Source organism: Camponotus vicinus, unplaced genomic scaffold, assembly GCF_025532165.1.
Source record: "Camponotus vicinus isolate PSW18456_S1 unplaced genomic scaffold, iyCamVici1.0 SCAF_4, whole genome shotgun sequence".
Taxonomy (NCBI): Eukaryota; Metazoa; Arthropoda; class Insecta; order Hymenoptera; family Formicidae; genus Camponotus; species Camponotus vicinus.
Window position 1 is genome coordinate 22,654,690 of NW_028141976.1, and position 25,126 is coordinate 22,679,815.

Below are 25,126 nucleotides of genomic sequence, written 5' to 3' on the forward strand. Positions count from 1 at the left end.
AATAAACAAAATTTACGGAAGAGAGGCACACATCTGATACAATACAATATTATTCGTGTATAAATTGTTTTCTATATTTAAAGAAGAGAATTATAATAATAATATTTTTTACATTATCTTTCTTAAATATTAGCATTAAACGATAGCATTTTATCGCATAAATATGAAATATGAATGAGATATGATCACTAAAATTTTATCGAATTTATTGATAAAAATTAAAAAATAATATCATCAATTTTTTTTAAGTTACATTTTCAATTTACATAAACTTACATAATAACACTGTAACATAATCAAAAAATATGGTAAATTATAATAATTACTAATCTGTTACAATACGTCAGTAATAAATAATATATTCTATTTTATTTTAATTAAATGTTTTTTCACTTTCTTCTAAGTATTTCAAATTACTTTTTATGTAAAGTACTTAAATTTTGGAATACAAAATAAGAAACAACATCATTATATTAAAAGACATTGTTGTACTCATTAATAGTTTGTATTATCATTAAAAATTGGCTTCCATAATTATTAATATATATATATTTATAATATATTTATAATATTGAGAAAAAGATTAGATAACTATCTTTACACACACACATACACACACATAAAGTATTTTGAAACATTTAATTTAATTAACAACAAACAAAAATTTATATTCTAATTTTCGTTTATTTATTGAAAAAGTTATTGTCAACGGCTTCCAATATAATTTTCTTTTTCCATTGACTTGGATCATTCTTTGAATTTCATAGATTTTTGTATTAATTCAATTTCCGTCATTAAATTTTCCCTAAAAATATTTTATTAAATAAAATTAGACTGAATTGTATATATTAAAGTGTCTTTAAGATAACTCATAAATTAAAAAATATCTCATTTCAAGTATAATCTTCATATTATATATACATATATACTATATATACTAAATATAAAATTTATAAGATATTATTGCATATTTAGAAAAATGTCAATCAATTGACACTATCAATTGACGCTAACCATTGACTTGATACTTAACGCTATCAATTGATACTAACCATTGACTTTTTCTAATAATCGGTACAACAGTTGGGATTGGAAATCCATTGAACATTGTAGAAAAAGATATAGAATAGGCACCCATATCTTCCCAAACTAACCAATCACCGAGGCAGAGCTCTGGTAATAACACCTCTTGAACAATTACATCAAATGAGTCACTAGTCGGCCCCCATAAAGTCGAAAGAAATTTTTCGTTACTCGCTGGCTATAAAACGCAGTAATAAATTAATTAAATTATTTTATATTCACATACGAAAAATATGACGTAAACGCATATAATATAACATAATCAAAAGAAAAATTTAATTACTTTAAAGAGGATTTGTGGAACTCTGAATTTCGAAGCCAACAATTCTTCGATGAACGAATTATATACACCGACGTTAATATAATACATCCTCGTAATTTTACCGTTGTTACGAGAAAGTCTCTTGGAATGTAAATAAGCAGCTAGAGTAAACGCCGAAGTAACGTAGTATCTTCCGGGCTCACTAATAATTTTTATACTAGGGTCAAGATCTTGGATTGCGTCATTAATTATATTGGCGAACTAAAAGTTTCAAAACATTAATAAAACATATTTTTATTATAAATTGTATATGACGTGAAACGAACTGAAAAAGGAGCATAAGCATACAAAAAAGCATACTTTATCAATTTCAGTTCCTTTTTCCCCAGGAAAACCGCCACCGATATCAATCAATTGCACATCTTTGCAGCCCATAGTTTTAGCAATTGTAATCAATCGTTTGCACATCCCGATACCTTTGCTAAATGCGTTTAAGTCTCTACAAGGACTACCGACATGAAAACTGAAGCCATGTAAAGTCAGATCAAGATCCATCGTGAGTTGTATCAATCGCACAGCTTCCTCGTCTGATTCGCAACCGAACTTTAATCCGAGAGTGCGGTCTGAGTTTTTCCCGTCACATTGCATGCGTATCATTATTCTGTGTTAGATTATTACAAAAAATTACTATATCACATAGGATCAACGTAAACCGAATATGCAAACGTTTTTTTTATTATTGCAGCTACAATGATGAATAATATCATAGTGATTTTATATACTTTTATTTACTCACTTGGCCTCAGGATAAAGATCTTTAATCTTCAAAATCTCTAATTCGCTATCGACCGTTATTTGATTAATGCCCATTTCCTTGGCGTATTTGATATGAGACGGACATTTATACGGATTAGCGAATACGATGCGATTAGCATGCACACCGTATTGCATTACCTGCTTAATTTCTTGCTATATTAATATATTACGTATATGTTAGAAGTAAGTTTGCCAGTGTTTCTTATAATTTAAAATAATAAATATCACATAAATAAATAAAAGATAACAAACAAAATAACAAAAATTTTATTACTTAAAAAAGAATATTCTATTTAAAAAATAATAATTAATCTAATTTAAAATACAACAAAAAATCCTAACTAGAATGGATGATGAAATTTTTTTTTTAACTTAGTATGATAAATAGAATAAGATCGCAGTAAAAGTCGCAACAATTTACCTCTGACGAACAATCAAAACCTGCATTTAAAGCTGCCAATATCTTTATTACTGTCGGATCAGGATTGCATTTAACCGCTGAAATCAATTGAGGGAGAAACATCAATTTTTCTTTCAATAAATTTAAATAATAAAAAAAAAATTCAAATTTTAAATTTATCAAGCCAATTCATCAAATCGAATATTGAATCTCGAATCGAACTTCAAACGATCGCGTATTTATTTTGTCGAACATCTTGCAGTAATTTTATTAGTAATGTCTAAAAATCGATATTTTGATAGCAAAAAATGTTATATGTTTTTATAATAAAATTGCACATTTCATTAAATAGTGAATCGAATTTCATGTCGCGATATAAACGAAAACGTACAGTATAAATAGTTGCTCGATTAGTTGCAATATTTGATTCAATTCTCATATTATAAGTAAGTTTTTATGTATTAAGCTTTAATAAGCAAAGAATGAAATATAAATTAATAAATATTTATACAATTAATTAACACTAAGGTGTATTAAAAATTTTTAATACGTACAGTCTAAAATAAAATAAAACAATATCTGCATAGTTGGGTATAAAAATTTAAATCTGGTGTTGAGATATTTAAAAGGTAATTATTTACTTATAGGGACGATCTTCTCCCGATTTCAATAATTTTCACATATATTATCATTACTCTGAGTAATATGAAGGTTTTAATTTCGGTCGTTGTTGATTAAAAAGTTATAAACAGAAAACATCAGCACAGAGTGATGTGGGTTGGGCCTTGCTTCGCGTGGAAAATTGGAAACCCATGTGGAATCGTACAATAAAATCAATGATTATAATTAAATAAATGCGTGAGCGGGAGAGAGGTTTCGCTCTTCCCATGTTTTCTCTCTAAATCATTACATTATCTTTTCTCAAATATTTTCAAAATAAGAAATTCAACAACATAGAAGTCATGATTTCATTAGATTTTAATATAAGAAAGCATATAAGCAATGTGTTAAGCGAAAACATATAGTTTATATATGGTGTCATGAAATTACATATTATTTATTAGACGCTTTTTGTTTATAATTTTTTAATAAACAACGACTCAGATTAAAACCTTACAACATTATTCAAAGTGATGACCGTGATAATATATGAGAATTATTGAACTCGGGAAATGGTATATAAGTAAGTAAATATAAATAAATATAATTAAGTAAATATAAGTAAATATATAAAAAATGAAAAAATAATTATTCCACCCTTCTTAAAATAAAAAAATTTGTTCGCATTCTCTTTTCATCTTTTTTCGAGGGGTAAACCGCTGATCAAAATTATGTACACTAATGCTTACTAATGCCCAATTCCTGGGCATTACTGCTAAATTTTTAAAATTTAATAATTTAAATTTTAATAAATTTAAAATTATTATTTGGAAGAAAAGACTTAATAATACTTTAATAACGTCCATAATACGCATTAATACTTCAATAAAACCTAATAATGCCCAGTAATGCCTCAAATCTGTACATCGCAATGCCCTCAGCGGTTTACCCCTCATCTATTTTCTTCTTTTTGTTGCATTATGTGTATAAATTTATGTTACAGCAATTAATTTTAATATTTTTTTCGCGCAAAAATGCTTCATAGAAATATGTAACTGGATTGAAAACAATTTTTTATATATTCACGATGGTGTTTGATTTGAGATTTGTTTAAAAATTTCGAAATTCAAATCGAGACCCTCTTCTAAACTAAAGAAGAGTATAAATAATGCATAACATGTAATGCATATACTTATACCATAGTGTGGAACAACCCTTGGAATCTTGGTAATCCACTCGCGGTGTTTGTTAATAACATCACCTATATCTACAATATAGAAACCGTTTTCTTGATTTTCCGTATCGATTATAGTTTTAATAATGTCCATATTGTCAACAGCATCGTCAAAAATTTTAATCTCATTGAAATTGTTAGTAGACATGTTTGAGATACCACTAACACGATTCGAATGTAACGAAGTCTCTGCACGAACTGAACGTTTTTCTGTAACTTGTAACGCTTGCGTTTATATATCACTGCGCAGGATTTTTATACCATATAACAACTGCGCAACATACGTAATGCAAGCGTTAAAGTTACAGAATAGGGGCTCTCTGAAGGAAAAAATTAATCGAATATTTATAAGTAGCCCGATATATTGTAATAAGCATTGCTAACGTTGAATGCAGTCACAATCCGTTTCCCGCTTAGACAGCGATAAGATTTTTTAAAATTGCAAATATTCTCTATTGGTAAAGTGACTTTTTATGAAATTATAAAGGAATTCATGCACACTCATCTATGCACACTTATCATTGAGCAAATAAACAATAATGCTCTTATGAAAAATTAAGCCATTACACGTGTAAAGGGAAAACACGTGGAGAGGGATTTTACTAAAGTAAGATTTATTTCTATTTACAAAAGCCACGAAAGACTTGATTCTGAGCAGAAAGGAGAAATCCCATTGATGCATATACCTTCCACGTGAACTTCGAACCGGGATGTTTTCTTATCATAAAATTTTCTCCATTGATTTATACCTCTTATTTTTTTCTCCTTCTTTTTCTTTCTTATATGCATGCATATACGCATACATATATATAAAATTACAATGACAGTTATAAATGACATATTAATTTTTTATCTCTTTTTGTATTGCATTAGAGTATAGGATTTTAATTATTTTATATGTGTAAAAATACAGTTTCCAAACATAATTTTTTAATTTCTATGATACCCGACAAAATTTATCAGAAATTTAAGCTTTGTGTATTACAAAAAAATTATTCAGATATTTTGATTAAAAAAATTGAAATTGATAAAGGATATTTATCTATAATTATATGGTTATATTCATTAATTGTATGATTCAATATAGATTTTCACGTTATCATATAAAACGAAGTTCACCATTTTGTCCAATGCTTTCGACGTGATCTTTCAGTCATTTTCTTATCATGCATACTCTATATACGATAAATTATGGTAAAAATGCTCTGGAGCATTAATTGATATATATATATATAAATTTTGTGTATGCATACACTCACTATGTGCAATAACACAATAAATAAATTATATCTATATAAATGATATATATATATATATATATATATATATATATATATGTATGTGTGTGATGAATGTCTATAATTATAAATGGCAACAAAATTATAAAATTTCCAAGGATTATAGTGTTAACAGAATATGAAATTTATTACATTTTTTGTTGTGTACCTTGTCTTTATATTATTTATTTTATTTAAGACAATGTGCAGAGTTACTGTCTTAGTAGATGTCTTCTAGACTTCCTCCGCACATTGAATTTTACGATCGCGAATCGATATCGATATTCACAGAAGGATCGCGCCAACGAATCAGAAATGCAACGATAATTTCGAGTAAGGATTAAGTTCGAAGCGGAAAAAGATCGATTCGATCGACAGAATCGACGTGATGATTCGCTCAACTATTAACTCGCGCATGTTAGTATCAGGCTAATTCGAACTAATTTAGATAGGATTTCATATGAAACACCAGGATATTATGTCATAGCGATATAATAAAATAGACGCGATAAGAGAGAAGATACCACATAGGTGTATTTATAAAATTTTATTGTGATTTGTTTACTTCACTTTTTGCAAAAAGGATCCATTAATAGAGTATATAGTGACGTATTTATTAAATAATTATATTTATTATAATGTTGAATTCATGTACATAAGTTTATCATCATTACTCAATCATATGTATCCATCATTTTTACATATGTACGTTAAGTTTGATATGTGTACAGATAGATACATAAATACATTTAAAATGATACATGATACATACACGTGCTATTTCTACTCAAAAGAAGAAAAACATTTTAGTAATTCAAATAAAATGCAACAGGTGGACATACATAACTTTAATATGCTAATATTGAAACGTTTTCTTTCGCAAAATTGATTTCCCATACATGGCGAATAATTCATCATTCAGAAATCAGTTTGAAATTTGATAATAATCTTCCTTAAAGTGAACTATAGTCATAATTCTGAAATTAGATTATTTCGCGACATGTAATAACATATTCTTCGTCTAAATTCAATATATTAAGAATGTAATGATAAGTCATATAATGGCAATAGATAAGGTATCTAGATGATATCCGGGTAATGGATAAGTAATTCAAGTTTACAACAATATTATTGTTTTATTGACATAAAAATCTCTCAATTAATGCAATTCTCGACAAATATGTAAAATATTAGATAAAAAATATTTTACTAAATAATACATATAATAAGAATTATTTGCTTTATAATACTTTCAAAATAAACACAGAATTTTATTTAAATTACTTGAAATTTTTGAAGAAAATTTATAATATAAAACAACACAAAAAATTATAATAATTCATATTATTGAATTATTACATCTTATAAATAATGATAGCGAATTATATGATTATAATCTCAGTTACGAAATTAAATTCTACAGAACAAATACTATTATAAAGAATACAATATTTTCTAGTTATATTTTATTTGACAAATTTATGGCTAACTCTTATAGTATAACTTTTAGAATAGAATAGTCTTTCTCTTGTAATCTCATCTCACTATCAAATTTCAGCAGTTCATTGGGATCATTCATATTTTCAACAAATTTTAAATTGTTTCAATAAAATAAACGTATACATGTTCTGACAAGTAAAATAATAAATGTTTTGACGAGATAAAAGAGTTACAAGTTAATACTCATAGACTGTATGAATTTAACAAAAAGATAAAATTTATTAAATTTGAAAAGATACCCATGGATGTGCAAACATAATGTTTATCAATACTTCACTAGTTGTGCAAACATAAGATTAATTATTAAAATAATTAGCTACATGGATAAAAGAATTTTCTGGAGAAGTTGTAGGAATATAAGTTCTGATATACATTTTCTATGTATTTATATTTCTAGATTAATTCTAGTTTTTAATTCTAAAGATTAATTTTTAATTTTAAAGATTAATATTTCTAAAGATTAAAAAACAATATCTTTCACTATTGTAGATATTTCCATCCAAATTTCCATCCATGTCGCCCAAATTTAAGAAAAATGTTATAGGTAAAAATGCATGATATAGGTAAAAAATTGGAGAAAACTGATTTGAAGAGAGAATTTAAAAGAGCATATAAAACATCATTCTTTCAATTGAAAAAATCAAAAATCTAAAATTTTGTCTTTAAAAGATCGTGTTATATGAAACAAATTAATACAAGCAATTATTAATAATAAAATGATATGCAAGCACCATCGCGCATTATTCCAAATTCAAATATATAAAGATATGAATATTTAAAAATCTATCGTTACTACGTTTTTATAGATAGATATTTATTTTGACCAAACACTTCATTAAGATTATGAATGAATATTTAATTAATAAAAATGATAAAGGAGCCCATGCTAATTAAAATTTTTCATCTACAATATATTTAATGTAACGAAATATTTAAGATATCACAGCCCTAGAAACGATTTATCCTCTCTCTAAGCAAAATATCATAACATTTTTTGTCTATACAACCCTCTTCAATTCTAGTCTTATCTTTTCACGTCAATTGTAAATAAATTTAATTAATCTTTTGTCATCCAAATAAAACCATATTTCTAAAATATAATTTATGCAAGAAAAATTTTTTCTTTTTAAAATTTATTTAAATATTAAATTCAAAAATTTAATTAATTAAAATATATAATCTTTTAAATAATTTTAATATATATTTTTAGATAATAATAATATACACATTTTCCAAGTATTTCTTATTTTTATATTAGATGGAGTAATGTAAATGCAACATCAGGTGCTGAAAAGAAGATTTCAAGAATTCATTAAGACTGAAGCCATTAAGAATGATGAAATTATCAGGAGAAAATCTATTAAGAATGGAACATCATTCCATGTGGACTCAGCTTAAAGTAAATAGTATGAAAGCATATAAAACAATATGTGATATTTCATTAAGACGCAATTAATATTAAAGAGCAAAATGTAAAAAAAGTATTATAATAATTTTATTTATTTTACTTCTATTTTTATATATTATTCGACTTTAGATAAAAGATTTCAAAATGCTTTTAGACTTACGAATATAAAAGTAATATATCTCAGAAGATCTAAAAAATTATTAATTTTTATAATTTTTGTGATTCTTATTAAATTACCAAATTAATTAAGATTTTCATGATACTATACATTTGTATAGTGTCATGAAAATCTTAATTAGTGTTTAAATTATTATTTAATTATAATAAACAAAATTTGCGGAAGAGACACACATCTGATATAATATTACTCGTGTATAAATTGTTTTCTATATGTTAAAAAAGAGAATATTTCTTACATTATCTTTTTTAAATATTAGCATTAAACGATAAGCATTTTATCGCAAAATTATGAAATATGAATGAAGCATGATCGATAAAATCTTATCGAATTTATTGATAAAAATTAATAAATAATATCATCAACTTTTTTTAAGACAGTCACATCAATTCACATAAACTTACATAATAACACTGTAATATAATCAAAAAATATGGTAAATTATAATAATTACTAATCTGTTACAATACGTCAGTAATAAATAATATATCCTATTTTATTTTAATAAAATGGTTTTCTCATTTTCTTCTAAATATTTCAAATTACTTTTTATGTAAAGTACTTAAATTCTAATAAATGGAATAAAAATAAGAAACAACATCATTATATTTATTAAAGACATCGTTGTAGTCATTAATTGTTGTATTAAAAATTGGCATCCATAATTATTAATATATGTATATATTATGTATATATATTAATATATGTATATATTGTTATAATATAATTATAATACTGAGAAAAAGATTAGATAACTATCTTTACACACACACACACACACACATAAAGTATTTTGAAACATTTAATTTAATTAACAACAAATAAAAATTTATATTCTAATTTTCGTTTATTTATTGATTCAAAGTTATTGTCAACGGTTTTCAATATAATTTTCTCTTTCAATTGACTTGGATCATTCTATGAATTTCATAGACCTTTGTATTAATTCAATTTCCGTCACTAAATTTTCCCTAAAAATATTTTATTAAATAAAATTAGACCGAATTGTATGACTATATTAAAGTGTCTTTAAGATAACTCATAAATTTAAAAATATCTCATTTCAAGTAAAATCTTCATTATATATATATATATATATATAAAATATATAATATAAAATTATATATATATAAAATTTAAGGAGATATTCCTCACACCTGAAGGATGAAAAAATGTTATATGGACATAGGTGCGGAAATGCTTATTTCAGGAGTTATGTTGAAAATACTGTTAGCTGTATTACTTACACAAGGAAAAATTTAGGATTAATTATTGTAGACGACAATTGTTTAATTAGGTTTATTTACATTTGGTTTTAATGTGACCTTGAGTATGTTACAATAAATGTTGAAAATATTCACCATTTTCCTGAATACAAACAGTGACACGTCGACGCATCGATTCACGGACACGTTCAAAAATGCCACCAGTGCGTGATATTCAAGATCTTCGTGACCGTATCACTGCAGGTTGCGAGACAATCCGCTATACGCCAGGCATTTTTGGACGTGTCCGTGAATCGATGCGTCGACGTGTCACTGCTTGTATTCAGGAAAATGGTGAACATTTTCAACATTTATTGTAACATACTCAAGGTCACATTAAAACCAAATATAAATAAGCCTAATTAAACGATTGTCGTGTACAATAATTAATCCTAAATTTTTCCTTGTGTAAGTAATACAGCTAACAGTATTTTCAACATAATTCCTGAAATAAGCATTTCCGCACCTATGTCCATATAACATTTTTTCATCCTTCAGGTGTGAGGAATATCTCCTTAAATTTTTGACATACCTTTTTAGAACACCCTGTATGTGTGTGTGTGTGTGTGTGTGTGTGTGTGTGTGTGTGTGTGTGTGTGTGTGTGTGTGTGTATTTTCCAGTATATATATATATATATATATATATATATATATACTAAATATAAAATTTATAAGATATTATTGCATATTTAGAAAAATGTCAATCAATTGACACTATCAATGATATTGACTTTATCAATGATACTTGACACTATCAATTGACGCTAATCATTGACTTGATAATTGACACTATCAAATGACACTAACCATTGACTTTTTCTAATAATCGGTATAATAGTTGGAATTGGAAATCCATTGAACATTGTACATAAAGATATAGAATAGGCACCCATATCTTCCCAGACTAACCAATCACCGAGGCAGAGTTCTGGTAATAACACCTCTTGAACAATTAAATCAAATGCGTCACAAGTCGGTCCCCATAAAGTCGAAAGAAATTTTTCGTTACTCGCTGGCTATAAAACGCGGTAATAAATTAATTAAATTATTTTATATTCACATACGAAAAATATGACGTAAACACATATAACATAATCAAAAGAAAAATTTAATTACTTTAAAGAGGATTTGTGGAACTCTGAATTTCAAAGCCAACAATTCTTCGATGAACGAATTATATACACCGACGTTAATATAATACATTCTCGTAATTTTACCGTTGTTGTGAGAAAGTCTCTTGGAATGTAAATAAGCAGCTAGAGTAAACGCAGAAGTAACGTAGTATCTTCCGGGCTCGCTAATAACTTTTATGCTAGGGTCAAGATCTTGAATTGCATCATTAATTATATTGGCGAACTAAAAAAGTTTCAGATTAATCAAACATATTTTTACTATAAACTATATGTGACATGGAACGAACTGAAAAAAGAACATAAGCATACAAAAGAGCATACTTTATCAATTTCTGTTCCTTTTTCCCCAGGAAAACCGCCACCGATATCAATCAATTGCACATCTTTGCAGCCCATAGTTTTAGCAATTGTAATCAATCGTTTGCACATCCCGATACCTTTGCTAAATGCGTTTAAGTCTCTACAAGGACTACCAACGTGAAAACTGAAGCCATGCAAAGTCAGATCAAGATCCATCGTGAGTTGTATCAATCGCACAGCTTCCTCATCTGATTCGCAACCGAATTTTAATCCGAGATTGCACTCTGAGTTTTTCGCATCATATTGCATGCGTATGACTATTCTGTGAGATTATTACAAAAAATTACTATATCACATAGGAGCATCAATGTAAACGGAATATGCAAACGATTTTTATTATTGCAGCTACAATGATGAATAATATCGTAGTGATTTTATATACTTTTATCTACTCACTTGGCCTCGGGATAAAGATCTTTAATCTTCAAAAGCTCTAATTCGCTATCGACCGTTATTTGATTAATGCCCATTTCCTTGGCGTATTTGATATGAGACGGACATTTATACGGATTAGCGAATACGATGCGATTAGCATGCACACCGTATTGCATTACCTGCTTAATTTCTTGCTATATTAATATATTACGTATATGTTAGAAGTAAGTTTGCCATTGTTTCTTATAATTTAAAATAATAAATATCACATAAATAAATAAAAGATCAAAAACAAAAAGATAACAAACAAAATAACAAAAATTTTATTATTTAAAAAAGAATATTCGATTTAAAAAATAATAATTAATCTAATAATTTAAAATACAACAAAAAACCTTAACTAGAATGGATAACGAAATTTTTTTTAAGAAGTATGATAAATAATTTAGTACGATAAATAGAATAAGACCGTAGTAAAAAAAGTCACAATAATTTACCTCCGACGCACAATCAAAACCAGCATTTAAAGCTGCCAATATTTTTATTACTGTCGGATCAGGATTGCATTTAATCGCTGAAATCAATTGGAGGAGAAACATCAATCTTTCTTTCAATATAAATTTAAATAAAAGAAAGATTTTTAAATTTATCAAGCCGATTTATCAAGTCGAATATTGAACCACAAATCGAATTTCAAACGATCGCGTGTTTATTTTGTCTAGCATTTTCCAGTGATTTTATTAGTAATGTCTAAAAATCGATATTTAGCATAATAGCAAAAATGATAGCAAAAAAATGTTATATGTTTTTATAATAAAATTGCATATTTTATTAAACAGCGAATCGAATCTTAAGTCGCGATATAAACGTATAGTATAAATAGTTGCTCGATTAGTTGCAATATTTGATTCAATTCTCATATTATAAGTAAGTTTTTATGTATTAAGCTTTAATAAGCAAAGAATGAAATATAATTTAATAAATATTTATACAATTAATTAACACTAAGGTGTATTAAAAATTTTTAATACTTACAGTCTAAAATAAAATAAAACAATATCTGCATAGTTGGGTATAAAAATTTAAATCTGGTGTTGAGATATTTAAAAGGTAATTATTTACTTATAGGGACGATCTTCTCCCGATTTCAATAATTTTCACATATATTATCATTACTCTGAGTAATATAAAGCTTTTAATTTCGGTCGTTGTTGATTAAAAAGTTATAAACAGAAAACATCAGCACAGAGTGGTGTGGGTTGGGCCTTGCTTCGCGTGGAAAATTGGAAACCCATGTGGAATCGTACAATAAAATTAATGAGTATAATTAAATAAACGCGTGAGCGGGAGAGAGGTTTCGCTCTTCCCATGTTTTCTCTCTAAATCATTACATTATCTTTTCTCAAATATTTTCAAAATAAGAAATTCAACAACATAGAACTCACTCTCTAAAAGTGAATCAGTGTATTATCACTGTAATCAGTGCTGTACTTATAACTGCTTGTAATCAGTGAGTATTTACTGTTTTTCAGTGATAATACACTGATTCGCTTTTAGAGAGCATGATTTCATTAGCTGATTTTAATATAAGGAAGATAAGCAATGTGTTAAACGAAAACATATAATCTGTATATGGTGTCATAAAATTACATATTATTTATTACGTTTTTTGTTTATAATTTTTTAATAAACAACGACCCTGATTCAAATCTTACAACATTATTCAGAGTGATGACCTTGATAATATTTGAGAATTATTGAACTCGGGAAATGGTATATAAGTAAGTAAATATAAGTAAATATAATTAAGTAAATATAAGTAGATATATAAAAAATAAAAAAATAATTATTATATTTAAATAAATAATTATTCCACCCTTCTTAAAATAAAAAAAATTGCGCGTACTCTTTTCATCTTTTTTTTCTTCTTTTTGTTACATTATGTGTATAAATTATGTTACGGCAACTAATTTTAATATTTTTTTCACGTAAAAATACTTCATAGAAATATGTGACTGGATTGAAAACAATTTTTTATTTCGAAATTCAAATCGAGACCCTCTTCTAAACTAAAAAAGAGTATAGATAATGCATAACATGCAATGCATATACTTATACCATAGTGTGGAACAACCCTTGGAATCTTGGTAATCCACTCGCGGTGTTTGTTAATAACATCACCTATATCTACAATATAGAAACCGTTTTCTTGATTTTCCGTATCGATTATAGTTTTAATAATATCCATATTGTCAACAGCGTCATCAAAAATTTTAATCTCATTGAAATTATTAGTAGACATATTTGAGATAGTATTAACACGATTCGAATGTAACGAAGTCTCTATACGAACTGAAGGAGAAAATTAATTGACTATTTATAAGTAGTCCGAGATATTGTGATAAGCATTGCTAACGTTGAATGCAAGCACAATCCGTTTCATGCTTGCACAGAATATTTGCAATAAAATTCTTTGAAATTATTGCAAATATTCTTTATTGGTAGAATAACTTTTTATGAAATTATAAAGGAATTCATGCACACTTATCTATGCATATTTATCATTGAGCAAATAAACAATAATACTCTTATGAAGAATTAAGCCATTGCACGTGTAAATGGAAAGAGATTTTACTAAAATAAGATTTATTTCTATTTACAAAAGCCACGAAAGACTTGATTCTGAAGAGAAAGAGAGAAATCCCAAATTGATGAATTGAATTGAAATCCTATTTACTTTCGACGTTAACTTCGAATTGGAGTGTTTTCTTATCATAAAATTTTCTACACTACTGATTTACATATACCTCTTATTTTTTCTCTTTCTTTTTCTTTCTTTACTTATATGCATGCATATACGCATACATATATATAAAACTAAAATAAGAGTTATAAATGGCATATTAATTTTTTATCTCTTTTTATATTGCATTAGAGTATAGGATTTTAATTATTTTATATAATATGTGTAAAAACACAGTTTTCAAATATCATTTTTTAATTTCTATGATACCCGATAAAATTTATCAAAAATTTGAGCTTTGTGTATTACAAAAAAAATATTCAGATACTTTTTAATAAAAAAATTGTAATCGATAAAGAATAATTATCTATAATTATATGGTTATATCATTAATTCTATGATTCAATATAGATTTCCACCTTATCATATAAAACCAAATCCATTCTTTTGCTTTTGACGTCACTTTTAGTCACTTTCTTATCATGCATACTCTATATACGATAAATTATGGTAAAAATGCTCTGGAGCGTGAATTTATATATATATATATATATATATATATATATGTATATAAATTTTGTATATGCATACACTCGCTATGTGTAATAATATACAATAAATAAATTATATCTATATAAACGATTTATATATATGTATATATGATGAATATCTACAATTATAAATGGCAATAAAAATATAAAATTTCCAAGGATATAGTATTAACAGAATATGAAATATATTACATTTTTTGTTGTGTATTTTGTCTTTATATTATTTATTTTATTTAAGACAATATGCAGGGTTACTGTCTTACAATTAGATTAGAGTCTGATTAGTCTGATTAGATGAGAGAGAGATTAGTCTTCTAGACTTCCTTCGCACATTGAATTTTACGATCGCGAATCGATATCGATATTCACGAAAGGATCGCGCCAACGAATCAGGAATGCAACGATAATTTCGAGTAGACGATTAAGACCGAAGGATTAAGTCCGAAGCGGGAGAAATCGATTCAATCGACAGAATCGACGTGAATGAGATTCGCTCAACTGTTGACTCGCGCATGTTAGTATCTTAGGCTAATTCGAACTAGTTTAGATAGGATTTCATATGAGACACCAAGATATTATGTGATAGCGATATAATAAAATAGACGTGCGATGAGAGTGAAAATACCATATAGATGTATTTACAAAAATCTCATTGTGATTTCTTTATCTCTCTTTTTGCAAAAGAGGCCCATTAATATGTAATTACGTATTTATTATAACGTTGAATTTGTGTACATAAGTTTACCATTATTACTCATCAATCATATGCATCCATCATTTTTACATACGTATGTTAAATTTGATATATGTACAGATAGATACATAAATTCATTGAAAATACATGATACACGTGTTATTTTTACTCAAACGAAGAAAAACATTTTAGTAATTCAAATAAAATGCAACAGGTGGACGTACATAACTTTAATACGTTAATATTGAAATGTTTTCTTTCGCAAAATTGATTTCCCATATATGGCGAATAATTCATCATTTAGAAATCAATTAAAAATTTGATAATAATTTTCCTTAAAGTGAACTTTCGTCATAAATAAAATTAGATCATTTCGCGACATGTAATAACATATTCTTCGTCTAAATTCAATATATTAAGAGTGTAACGATAAGCCATGTAATGGCAATAGATAAGGTATCCAGATAATATAGTATCCGGGTAATGGATAATTCAAGTAATATTATTGTTTTATTAACATAAAAATCTCTCAACTAATGCAATTCTCGACAAATATGTTAGATATTAGATAAAAAATATTTTACTAAATAATACATATAATAAGAATTATTTGCTTTATAATACTTTCAAAATAAACACAGAATTTTATTTAAATTACTTGAAAATTTAAAGAAATTTTTGAAGAAAATTTATAATATAAAACAACACAAAAGATTATAATAATTCGCATTATTTGATTATTACATCTTATAAATAATGATAGCAGAGTATATGATTATATCTCAGTTACGAAATTAAATTCTACAGAACAAATGCTATTATAAAGAATACAATTTTTTCTAGTTATATTTTATTTGATAAACCTATGGCTAATTCTTATAGTATAACTTTTAGAATAGAATAGTCTTTTTCTTGTAGTCATCTCACTATCAAATTTCAGTAATTCAATGGGATCATTGATATTTTCAACGAATTTTAAATTGTTTCAATGAAATAAACGTATGTATGTTCTGACAAGTAAAATAATAAATGTTTTGACGAGAGAAGAGGATTACGAGTTAATACTCATAGACTGTACGAATTTAACAAGAAGATAAGATTTGTCAAATTCGAAAAAATGCCTATGGATGTGTAAACATAATGTTTATCAATACGATTAATCATTAGACTAATTAGCTACATAGCATGGATAAAAGAATTTTCTAAGTTGTAGGAATATAAGTTCTGATATACATTTTCTATGTATTTATATTTCTAGATTAATTCTAGTTTTTAATTCTAAAGATTAATTTTTAATTTTAAAGATTAATATTTCTAAAGATTAAAAAACAATATCTTTCACTATTGTAGATATTTCTATTTCCGTCTATGTCGCCCAAATTTAAGAAAAATGTTATAGGTAAATATGCATGATATAGGTAAAAAATTGGAGAAAACTGACTTGAAGAGAGAATTTAAAAGAGAATATAAAACATCATTTTTTCAATTGAAAAAATCAAAAATATAAAATTTTGTCTTTAAAAGATCGTGTTATATGAAACAAATTAATACAAGCAATTATTAATAATAAAATAATACACAAGCACCATCGCGTATTATTCCAAATTCAAATATATAAAAATATATATATTCAAAAATCTATCGTTACTATGTTTTTATAGATAGATATTTATTTTGACCAAACACTTCATTAAGATTATGGATGAATATATAATTAATAAAAGTGACAAAGGAGCCCGTGCTAATTAAAATGTTTCATCTACAAATATTTAATGTAACGAAATTTAAGATATCACAGTCCCAAAAACGATTTATCCTCTCTCTAAGCAAAATATCATAACATTTTTTGTCTATACAATCCTCTTCAATTCTAGTCTTCACGTCAATAAGTTTAATTAATCTTTTGCCATCCAAATAAATCCCATCCAAATAAAACCATATTTCTAAAATATAATTTATGCAAGAAAAATTGTCTGCTTCGCAATTAAATATGTACTTTCCATGTTTTCATATTTTATGTCGGTTTGTATAATAAATATAAATTCATTAATAAATATGAATAAATGAACATCAATAAATATGGACAGATTATGCAAAATTAAAATAAAAATGACACATTATAAAATTAAAACACAATTAACGATTAATGCGTTTTCATCAAATGAATTATTTCGAATATGCTCTGATTTTATTTTTTGTTTTTCTGTTATTTGTATTTGTGACACATGTCCACATTAATTTTTTGGGATTATTCTTTCTTATGCATTAGTTTATACAATATTTAATCCTGGAAAAATAAAAGATAAGAAGACTAAAAATATTTGAATTGACTTCCAATACTCTCAAAAAATATTTGAAAAAAATGAAAAAAGAAAAAATAAAATAACATAGCCAAATATACAACACACATTTTTCCCTACAAAATATTCTATAAATATTAATTTATTTTTATTTCATTTAATACAATATATGAATATCATATTCTAATCTTCATCTTGTTTCTATCTTTTCATGACACGAAAAAAAAATTTAATATCAAAAATATAATATTAAAATATAAAAAGCTTCATTTTATTAGAAATATAAATCTTATATTTAAATATTATTTCTTTCCCTTTTTTCTTTACTTTTTAAAATTTATTTAAGTATTAAACTCAAAAATTTAATTAATTAAAATATATAATCTTTTAAATAATTTTAATATATTTTTAGATAATAATATACATACTTGAAACAAATTATCAAAAAGTAATATTATTAATATATTATATCTTCATAGTACATACTTTTTCCTTGTATTTTCTAAAAATCCTGTAAAGTGATTGATAAAAAGTTTAATATAATAATATCTTTGTTTCTTCATTTTGTGTGTGTAAAAACGATTTTTTAACAAAAATTATTTTATTATTGATCATTATTTTGTACCAATCATACACACTCAAGCTATGGAAATATTTTATATAATATAAATAAATATTGCATCAAAACTTTCATCACAGAATGGTGTATCCCCAATTTCAATACCAAGTTACAATTTCAAAATTAGAAATTAATATTTTGTGAAATATGTCTATATTCTTGTCCAAGATATATGAAAATTGCATTTCTATATATCAAATTCAAATATTAAAACGTTTCTTCTTGTTTTTATAAAGTTGCAAATTTTTGTCTTAAATCCTTCTGGGGAAAAATTCTTGATATAAGTCAATAATGTATAAATAAACGAAAAAATAATGTCTATATAAATTATTTCTATGTGTGCATTTTTGTATGCACATTAACAAGCAGTCTCCTATACTTCAGGATTAAATATTGTATTTGGCCCAGTGTTTGCCCTAATCTGTCCATTTTAGGCCGTAATGGATTTAAGATATATATTTCAATATTTTATATTTATTTATATTTTTATTATTTTTAATATAATTTTTAAATAATAGCTTCTACTATCAAGTAATGTATAGTAAATAATAAATAAAATTTTACCATTGCATTTATTATTGCATCACAAATTTAAATGCAAACTTATATACATTAATAATTATCAGAAAACTTTAACTTGATTTATATTAATTGTGATATATATGTCACCTTATATATATATATATTTAATACATTTTATACATATATTTAATAAAACTTTCCCAAATCCATTACTTCATTTTATTGAAATAAAAAACAGTTTAAACTCACCATATGCAGCATCGGAATTACACAGGATTAAATATTTGATACAGCGTAGTACACAGCGTTGATCTGTAAAATATACAAATATATTTATTTAATATAAATTAAAACAAATGCCCAAAATATATTTAATATCTTGAAAAATAATTATATAATTAGTGAAATTTTACTTTTACTAAATTTTTTACAAATAATAAATTTATAATAATAAATAACTGATAACTTATTCATAATAAATTATTCACCTCATGATTGTTCCACCGTCACTTGATACCACCATGGACTTCCTCTAACTTCCTTTCTTCATCGTTTCTTCGTGGCATTTACTAATAAAAACAATTAATTACAATTAAGCATATATTCATAAAAACAATTAATTAAGCTAACCTAATTATGATTATGCGCGTCCTAATCACATTCGAATATAATTGATGAGTGCGAAGTATCTTGTACATTTCCAATTCTAATGGCGAGTGATTATGACGAGAAAATAACGCAGAAAAAGTGCGCAAAATTCGCAATCGCTCATAAATCTCTTAAGCGTCGTCTACAATGAGATTTTAAGGAGACTTAAGGCGTAAGACTTAAGAAATTGACCAATCACAGTCAAGTATTAAGAGAATACTCGACTGTGATTGGTCAATTTCTTAAATCTTACGCCTTAAGTCTCCTTAAAATCTCATTGTAGACGACGCATTAACCTTGCATGCGCGCGTACAGTAGAGATTTTAATAAATCATCCACGGCCATAGAAGTGCCATATTTATATGCGGTCGAAAATGATTAAAATACGATTTCAACAATTGACAATTATCGTAAATATATGTATATCATGAGACAATGATTTATATTAATCCGTATCGCGTTGATATCTCGTGTAATATTGTCCTCGACAAACAGCCGTTACTGCGATACGTTTAATCAAATTAAATAGTTGATGCTCACTGATCATTGATCATGTTTAGTAAGATATTTTTGGTGATCGTATCTCGAAAACTAATGTGACACCGCTCGCGCGTCACTGATCTCTGATAAGATATTTTACGATTAATTCCTAAGCAAATTTTCGATAAAAATGATGCAATGTAAACTCGATTATAAATGTAAACTTGTCTCTAAATATGCAAATACTCAGAAGACAGATAGGATAAGAATCAATAACAGCAAATTATCTGATCCGAAAAAATCGCTTGACTTTTTGCTCTTAAAATTTCCATCTAATATACCACGAAACTAATAAATATTTACACAATTTATTGAAAAAAACAATACTATATTGAATAATCATATTTATTTGGTTTGATTATCTCTTTGTGAACTTACCTGTACAGATATTATTAGGATCCGGAATTTTCAACTTCTACACTCTCCGTTTTCGCGCTGAAAGAGGAAGAAGACGTAGTAGCATCTTGAAGTAATCAGTATGAAAAGCACCAATCAAATCGATGAGGTCGCCCGAAATCTCCCGAAAACCGCCGAGCGGCCTCGAACGATTTGGCGCGAAGATTCAAAATCATTTAAAGTCGTTTTGTAAATGGACGTAATAAAGGATATCAAACATATAATATTTTCCCTTGGAAATCACGTGAAAATGGACTCGACACGATAATACGCACTTAAATTTTAGCGAGATCTCTGTCTAATTACTTTTATAATATAAAAATTATATTTTTTACGTATATAAAGAAGAGCACTTACATTTCTCTCCGCTTGAACAATCTAAATCTGAAGATGGGCAATCAATGTAGCATTATTCGACATTTATAGATAAGACGCTAACAAAAGGATCTTTATCATTTGAAAGAAAAATTACACACACGCGCGCGTAATTGCGTAACGACACGCACAATACATTCGCGCATTCGTGAGAGAGAAGTCGCCATCTGTCAGCGAATGGGGTCATCATTATCGTCAATGTATATCCTGTATCAGTGATTCATGGAGTTGGATATACTATGAGAGTACATTTACGTTGCTAAAAGTCCCTCACAATTATGCAGTAATTACACGTATCATCTTGAGAACGACATCCAAGGTCGAGCTTCGAAAACGCAAGCATCGGCATCGACGCGTCAACGCGACAGCAGGAAGTCTTACAAACGTGCGACGCACCAAATTGCCAGTGTGTCCGGCAGCAAAATGGCAGCGAGTGACTCTACCACGGACGACAGCCTTTATCCGATCGCGGTTCTGATCGACGAGCTAAAAAACGAGGATGTCCAGGTAATCGTTACGGCGATTATATAATAAAGCGCGAGTTTTCCATTTTCTCGTCTTCGTTCAAAATGTTCGTTTCCCCGTCATCCGTTCGCTAAACAACGCGTTGCCGACATAGCAGTACTCGAGAAGAGATAGGAATATCCTTCGTCGAGTGTGTGCGCGATATATAGCGCTCTCAAAGATAATACGTATAATAATATATAGAATTGAGAAGGCGGTGCAAATATTTAATAGAGAAATTTGATTGAAACTTTTTGGACATTTGGAGTACAAAACAAAAAATTTTCTAATTCTGCGCATTGACGTTACAAACATTTCTCGTTTTATTACAGCTACGTCTCAATTCCATCAAGAAGTTATCAACAATTGCACTTGCACTAGGTATCGAACGAACACGAAGTGAGTTAATTCCATTTTTAACGGAGACTATTTATGATGAGGATGAAGTCCTCCTTGCACTGGCTGAGCAACTTGGTACATTTACTCCTCTTGTTGGTGGACCGGAATATGTGCATTGTTTATTGGTAAGAACAATGGATTTTGAAGTGTTTAACATAAATCCCAGATTTATTTCAATAATCTCTATGTTCTATCAAAGAAATATAAATTATAAATTTCTACTTTAGCCACCATTAGAATCTCTGGCCACTGTTGAAGAAACTGTGGTTCGCGATAAAGCAGTGGAATCTTTAAGAAATATTGCGAGTCAACACAGCCCTGCAGATTTGGAAGAGCATTTTGTTCCTTTGGTACAACGCTTAGCTTCAGGAGACTGGTTTACATCAAGAACATCAGCATGTGGTTTGTTCAGTGTTTGTTATCCAAGAGTGAGTCCAGCTATCAAAGGTAAAATTGTACAATAATTTTATCTCTTGCAAATTAATGCTGAATAAGTTTTTAATATAAAATAAATAATAGAAAGATTTAAAAAAAAACTAATGTTTTGTAGCGGAATTGCGAAATCACTTTCGCAGTTTATGCCAGGATGATACACCTATGGCACGACGATCAGCTGCCTCTAAATTAGGTGAATTTGCAAAAGTTGTGGAAATTGAATATCTTAAATCAGATTTAATTCCTATGTTTGTTATCCTTGCTCAGGATGAACAAGTAAGTTTATTAAAATTATGAAATTTTGCAATTCTATCTTTTTGTGTTGATTATAACATAAGTATTAATAATTTTATAGGATTCAGTACGTCTTTTGGCTGTTGAAGCTTGTGTTAGTATTGCAGCATTATTACAACAAGAAGATGTTGAACAGTTGGTTATGCCTACGCTTCGGCAATGTGCTAGTGATCAATCATGGCGTGTTCGTTACATGGTGGCAGACAAATTTACAGATGTATGCATTCTTTTTTTTTCCCCTTTTTCTTTAATGTGAAAATGTATTCTTATGCAGGAAATTTATATGTAATATTTTACTCTTTTTCTATCTATGAATATATATGTTATCTATAAATATATTTTTTTTAGCTTCAAAAGGCTGTTGGTCCAGAAATAACAAAAACAGATCTTGTGCCAGCATTTCAAGTATTATTAAAGGACATTGAAGCAGAAGTACGAGCTGCAGCTGCTGATAAAGTTCGCGATTTCTGCCAGAATCTTGATCAATTCAATCAGGAGTCCATAATAATGACAAATATATTACCTATTGTTAAAGAACTAGTGGCAGATCCAAACCAACATGTAAAATCAGCTTTAGCAAGTGTGATCATGGGATTGAGTCCCATACTTGGAAAACACAAGTAAAAATTAATAATTTTGATATAATGCCAGATATACAATAAATTAATTAATAATCATGTTTAATACTTTTGCAGTACGATTGAACATCTATTACCTTTATTCCTATCTCAACTTAGAGATGAATGTCCAGAAGTGCGACTCAATATTATTAGCAACTTGGAATGTGTTAATGAAGTTATCGGCATACAACAACTTTCACAATCCCTCTTACCTGCTATTGTGGAATTAGCCGAGGATTCTAAGTGGCGTGTGCGACTAGCTATTATTGAGTAATTATATATTAATTTGTCTAATTTATATAATTCAAAAGGAAAGAATAAGATAGCAATATACTTGTACTGTTAATTTCGCATTTTAGATATATGCCATTATTAGCTGGACAGCTTGGAGTAGAATTTTTTGACGAGAAATTAAATTCTTTATGTATGACTTGGTTGGTGGATCATGTTTATGCAATTCGGGAAGCAGCTACCTTAAATCTGAAAAAGTTGGTAGAAAAGTTTGGTCCCGAATGGGCACAGAATACAGTTATACCCAAAGTTTTGGCTATGTCTAGGGATCAGAACTATCTTCACAGAATGACATGCTTGTTCTGCATTAATGTAAGCTGCATCATTGTGTTATAGAGTTTTGAGACAGAGATTGTGCTGGTAATATGTATTTAAAAAAATCATTTTATGCAATTTTTAGGTTCTAGCTGAAGTGTGTGGTCCAGAGATAACAACAAAGGTAATGCTTCCAACAGTATTAACAATGGCTACTGACAATGTTGCAAATGTAAGATTTAATGTCGCTAAGACTTTCCAACGAATTGGACCTTTTCTCGAACCTTCAGCAGTTCAAACTCAAGTAAAACCTATTCTCGATAAACTAAACACTGATAGCGACGTAGATGTGAAATACTTTGCTTCAGAAGCAATAGCTGGCATTGCAGGTAATAATATATCGCTATACCTTATTAAGATTTAATGAATAAATAATATATCTAAGCATGTTCATATATACAGAATGCTGATTACAAAAACTAAATCATTTATTATTTTCCATCTTAGTCATATTTAGTTTTGATTATGATAATGTTTCAGCGTAGGTTGAACAACATAGAATGCATTTATCATATACCCGCAACATATTCAACTTAAAAATTTGAGATAAAAATAACATCCTACAATACTTCACTATACATGGTAATAGATAATATTAATGCACAATCATGGAGCAGATTTTGACGCGATACAAAGGCATACAAATTCTAATTAGTAGATTATAAATATATCAAATAGATCATATAAATCATATTTCTTAAGTTATGTTGTATTTGTATACCTATTATTACCTTACATTAATAAGTACAATATTCAATTTAATTTGTAACATGTATTTCTCATACATACTTGAATGTTTTAAAAAATACATAATAAAATAAAAAACCTTTCTCTGAATCATTCCTACAATAAAATACCTAATTACAAACTGCACTTCTGCTTTTGCTAATCTTAAAAAAACATTTTAATAATCAATATTTTAATTTTTCAAACATTTATATTATATATATTATTACATATATTAAATATATTAAGAAAAAACAAAAGGG

At 27.2% G+C, this 25,126-nt stretch overlaps 3 protein-coding genes across 6 annotated transcripts; 1 reads left to right on the forward strand and 2 right to left on the reverse strand.

Annotated features, from left to right (window-relative positions):
• Positions 1-380: 380 nt before the first annotated feature.
• LOC145971126 (ornithine decarboxylase 1-like) lies at positions 381-19,628 on the reverse strand. Of its 2 annotated transcripts, none has more exons than XM_083098456.1 (7): positions 4,360-4,600; positions 2,583-2,659; positions 2,142-2,314; positions 1,706-2,006; positions 1,367-1,606; positions 1,053-1,261; positions 381-805 (listed from the first exon to the last, which is right to left on the reverse strand). In XM_083098456.1, exons 1-7 carry the CDS (start codon positions 4,541-4,543, stop codon positions 748-750), a joined length of 1,242 nt encoding a protein of 413 aa, XP_082954582.1. In that variant the 5' UTR covers positions 4,544-4,600; the 3' UTR covers positions 381-747. The 2 variants fall into 2 exon arrangements, with proteins under 2 accessions (XP_082954582.1, XP_082954584.1); XM_083098458.1 differs by lacking the exon at positions 4,360-4,600 and adding an exon at positions 19,570-19,628 and having other exon boundaries at positions 383-805.
• LOC145971125 (ornithine decarboxylase 1-like) lies at positions 9,583-14,225 on the reverse strand. Of its 2 annotated transcripts, XM_083098454.1 has the most exons (7): positions 14,010-14,225; positions 12,389-12,465; positions 11,913-12,085; positions 11,478-11,778; positions 11,140-11,379; positions 10,831-11,039; positions 9,583-9,729 (listed from the first exon to the last, which is right to left on the reverse strand). In XM_083098454.1, the coding sequence occupies exons 1-7, from the start codon at positions 14,191-14,193 to the stop codon at positions 9,672-9,674; spliced, it is 1,242 nt and encodes a 413-aa protein (XP_082954580.1). In that variant the 5' UTR covers positions 14,194-14,225; the 3' UTR covers positions 9,583-9,671. The 2 variants fall into 2 exon arrangements, with proteins under 2 accessions (XP_082954580.1, XP_082954581.1); XM_083098455.1 differs by lacking the exon at positions 9,583-9,729 and having other exon boundaries at positions 10,954-11,039; positions 11,241-11,379.
• A 1,830-nt stretch (positions 19,629-21,458) lies between the features above and the next one.
• Positions 21,459-24,974, forward strand: Pp2a-29b (Protein phosphatase PP2A regulatory subunit A). 2 transcript variants are annotated; one of them, XM_083098436.1, is made up of 10 exons: positions 21,459-21,786; positions 22,116-22,307; positions 22,410-22,629; positions 22,733-22,893; positions 22,973-23,128; positions 23,260-23,531; positions 23,607-23,801; positions 23,891-24,134; positions 24,223-24,466; positions 24,618-24,974. In XM_083098436.1, exons 1-10 carry the CDS (start codon positions 21,703-21,705, stop codon positions 24,620-24,622), a joined length of 1,773 nt encoding a protein of 590 aa, XP_082954562.1. In that variant the 5' UTR covers positions 21,459-21,702; the 3' UTR covers positions 24,623-24,974. The 2 variants fall into 2 exon arrangements, with proteins under 2 accessions (XP_082954562.1, XP_082954563.1); XM_083098437.1 differs by having other exon boundaries at positions 24,623-24,974.
• Positions 24,975-25,126: the final 152 nt, after the last annotated feature.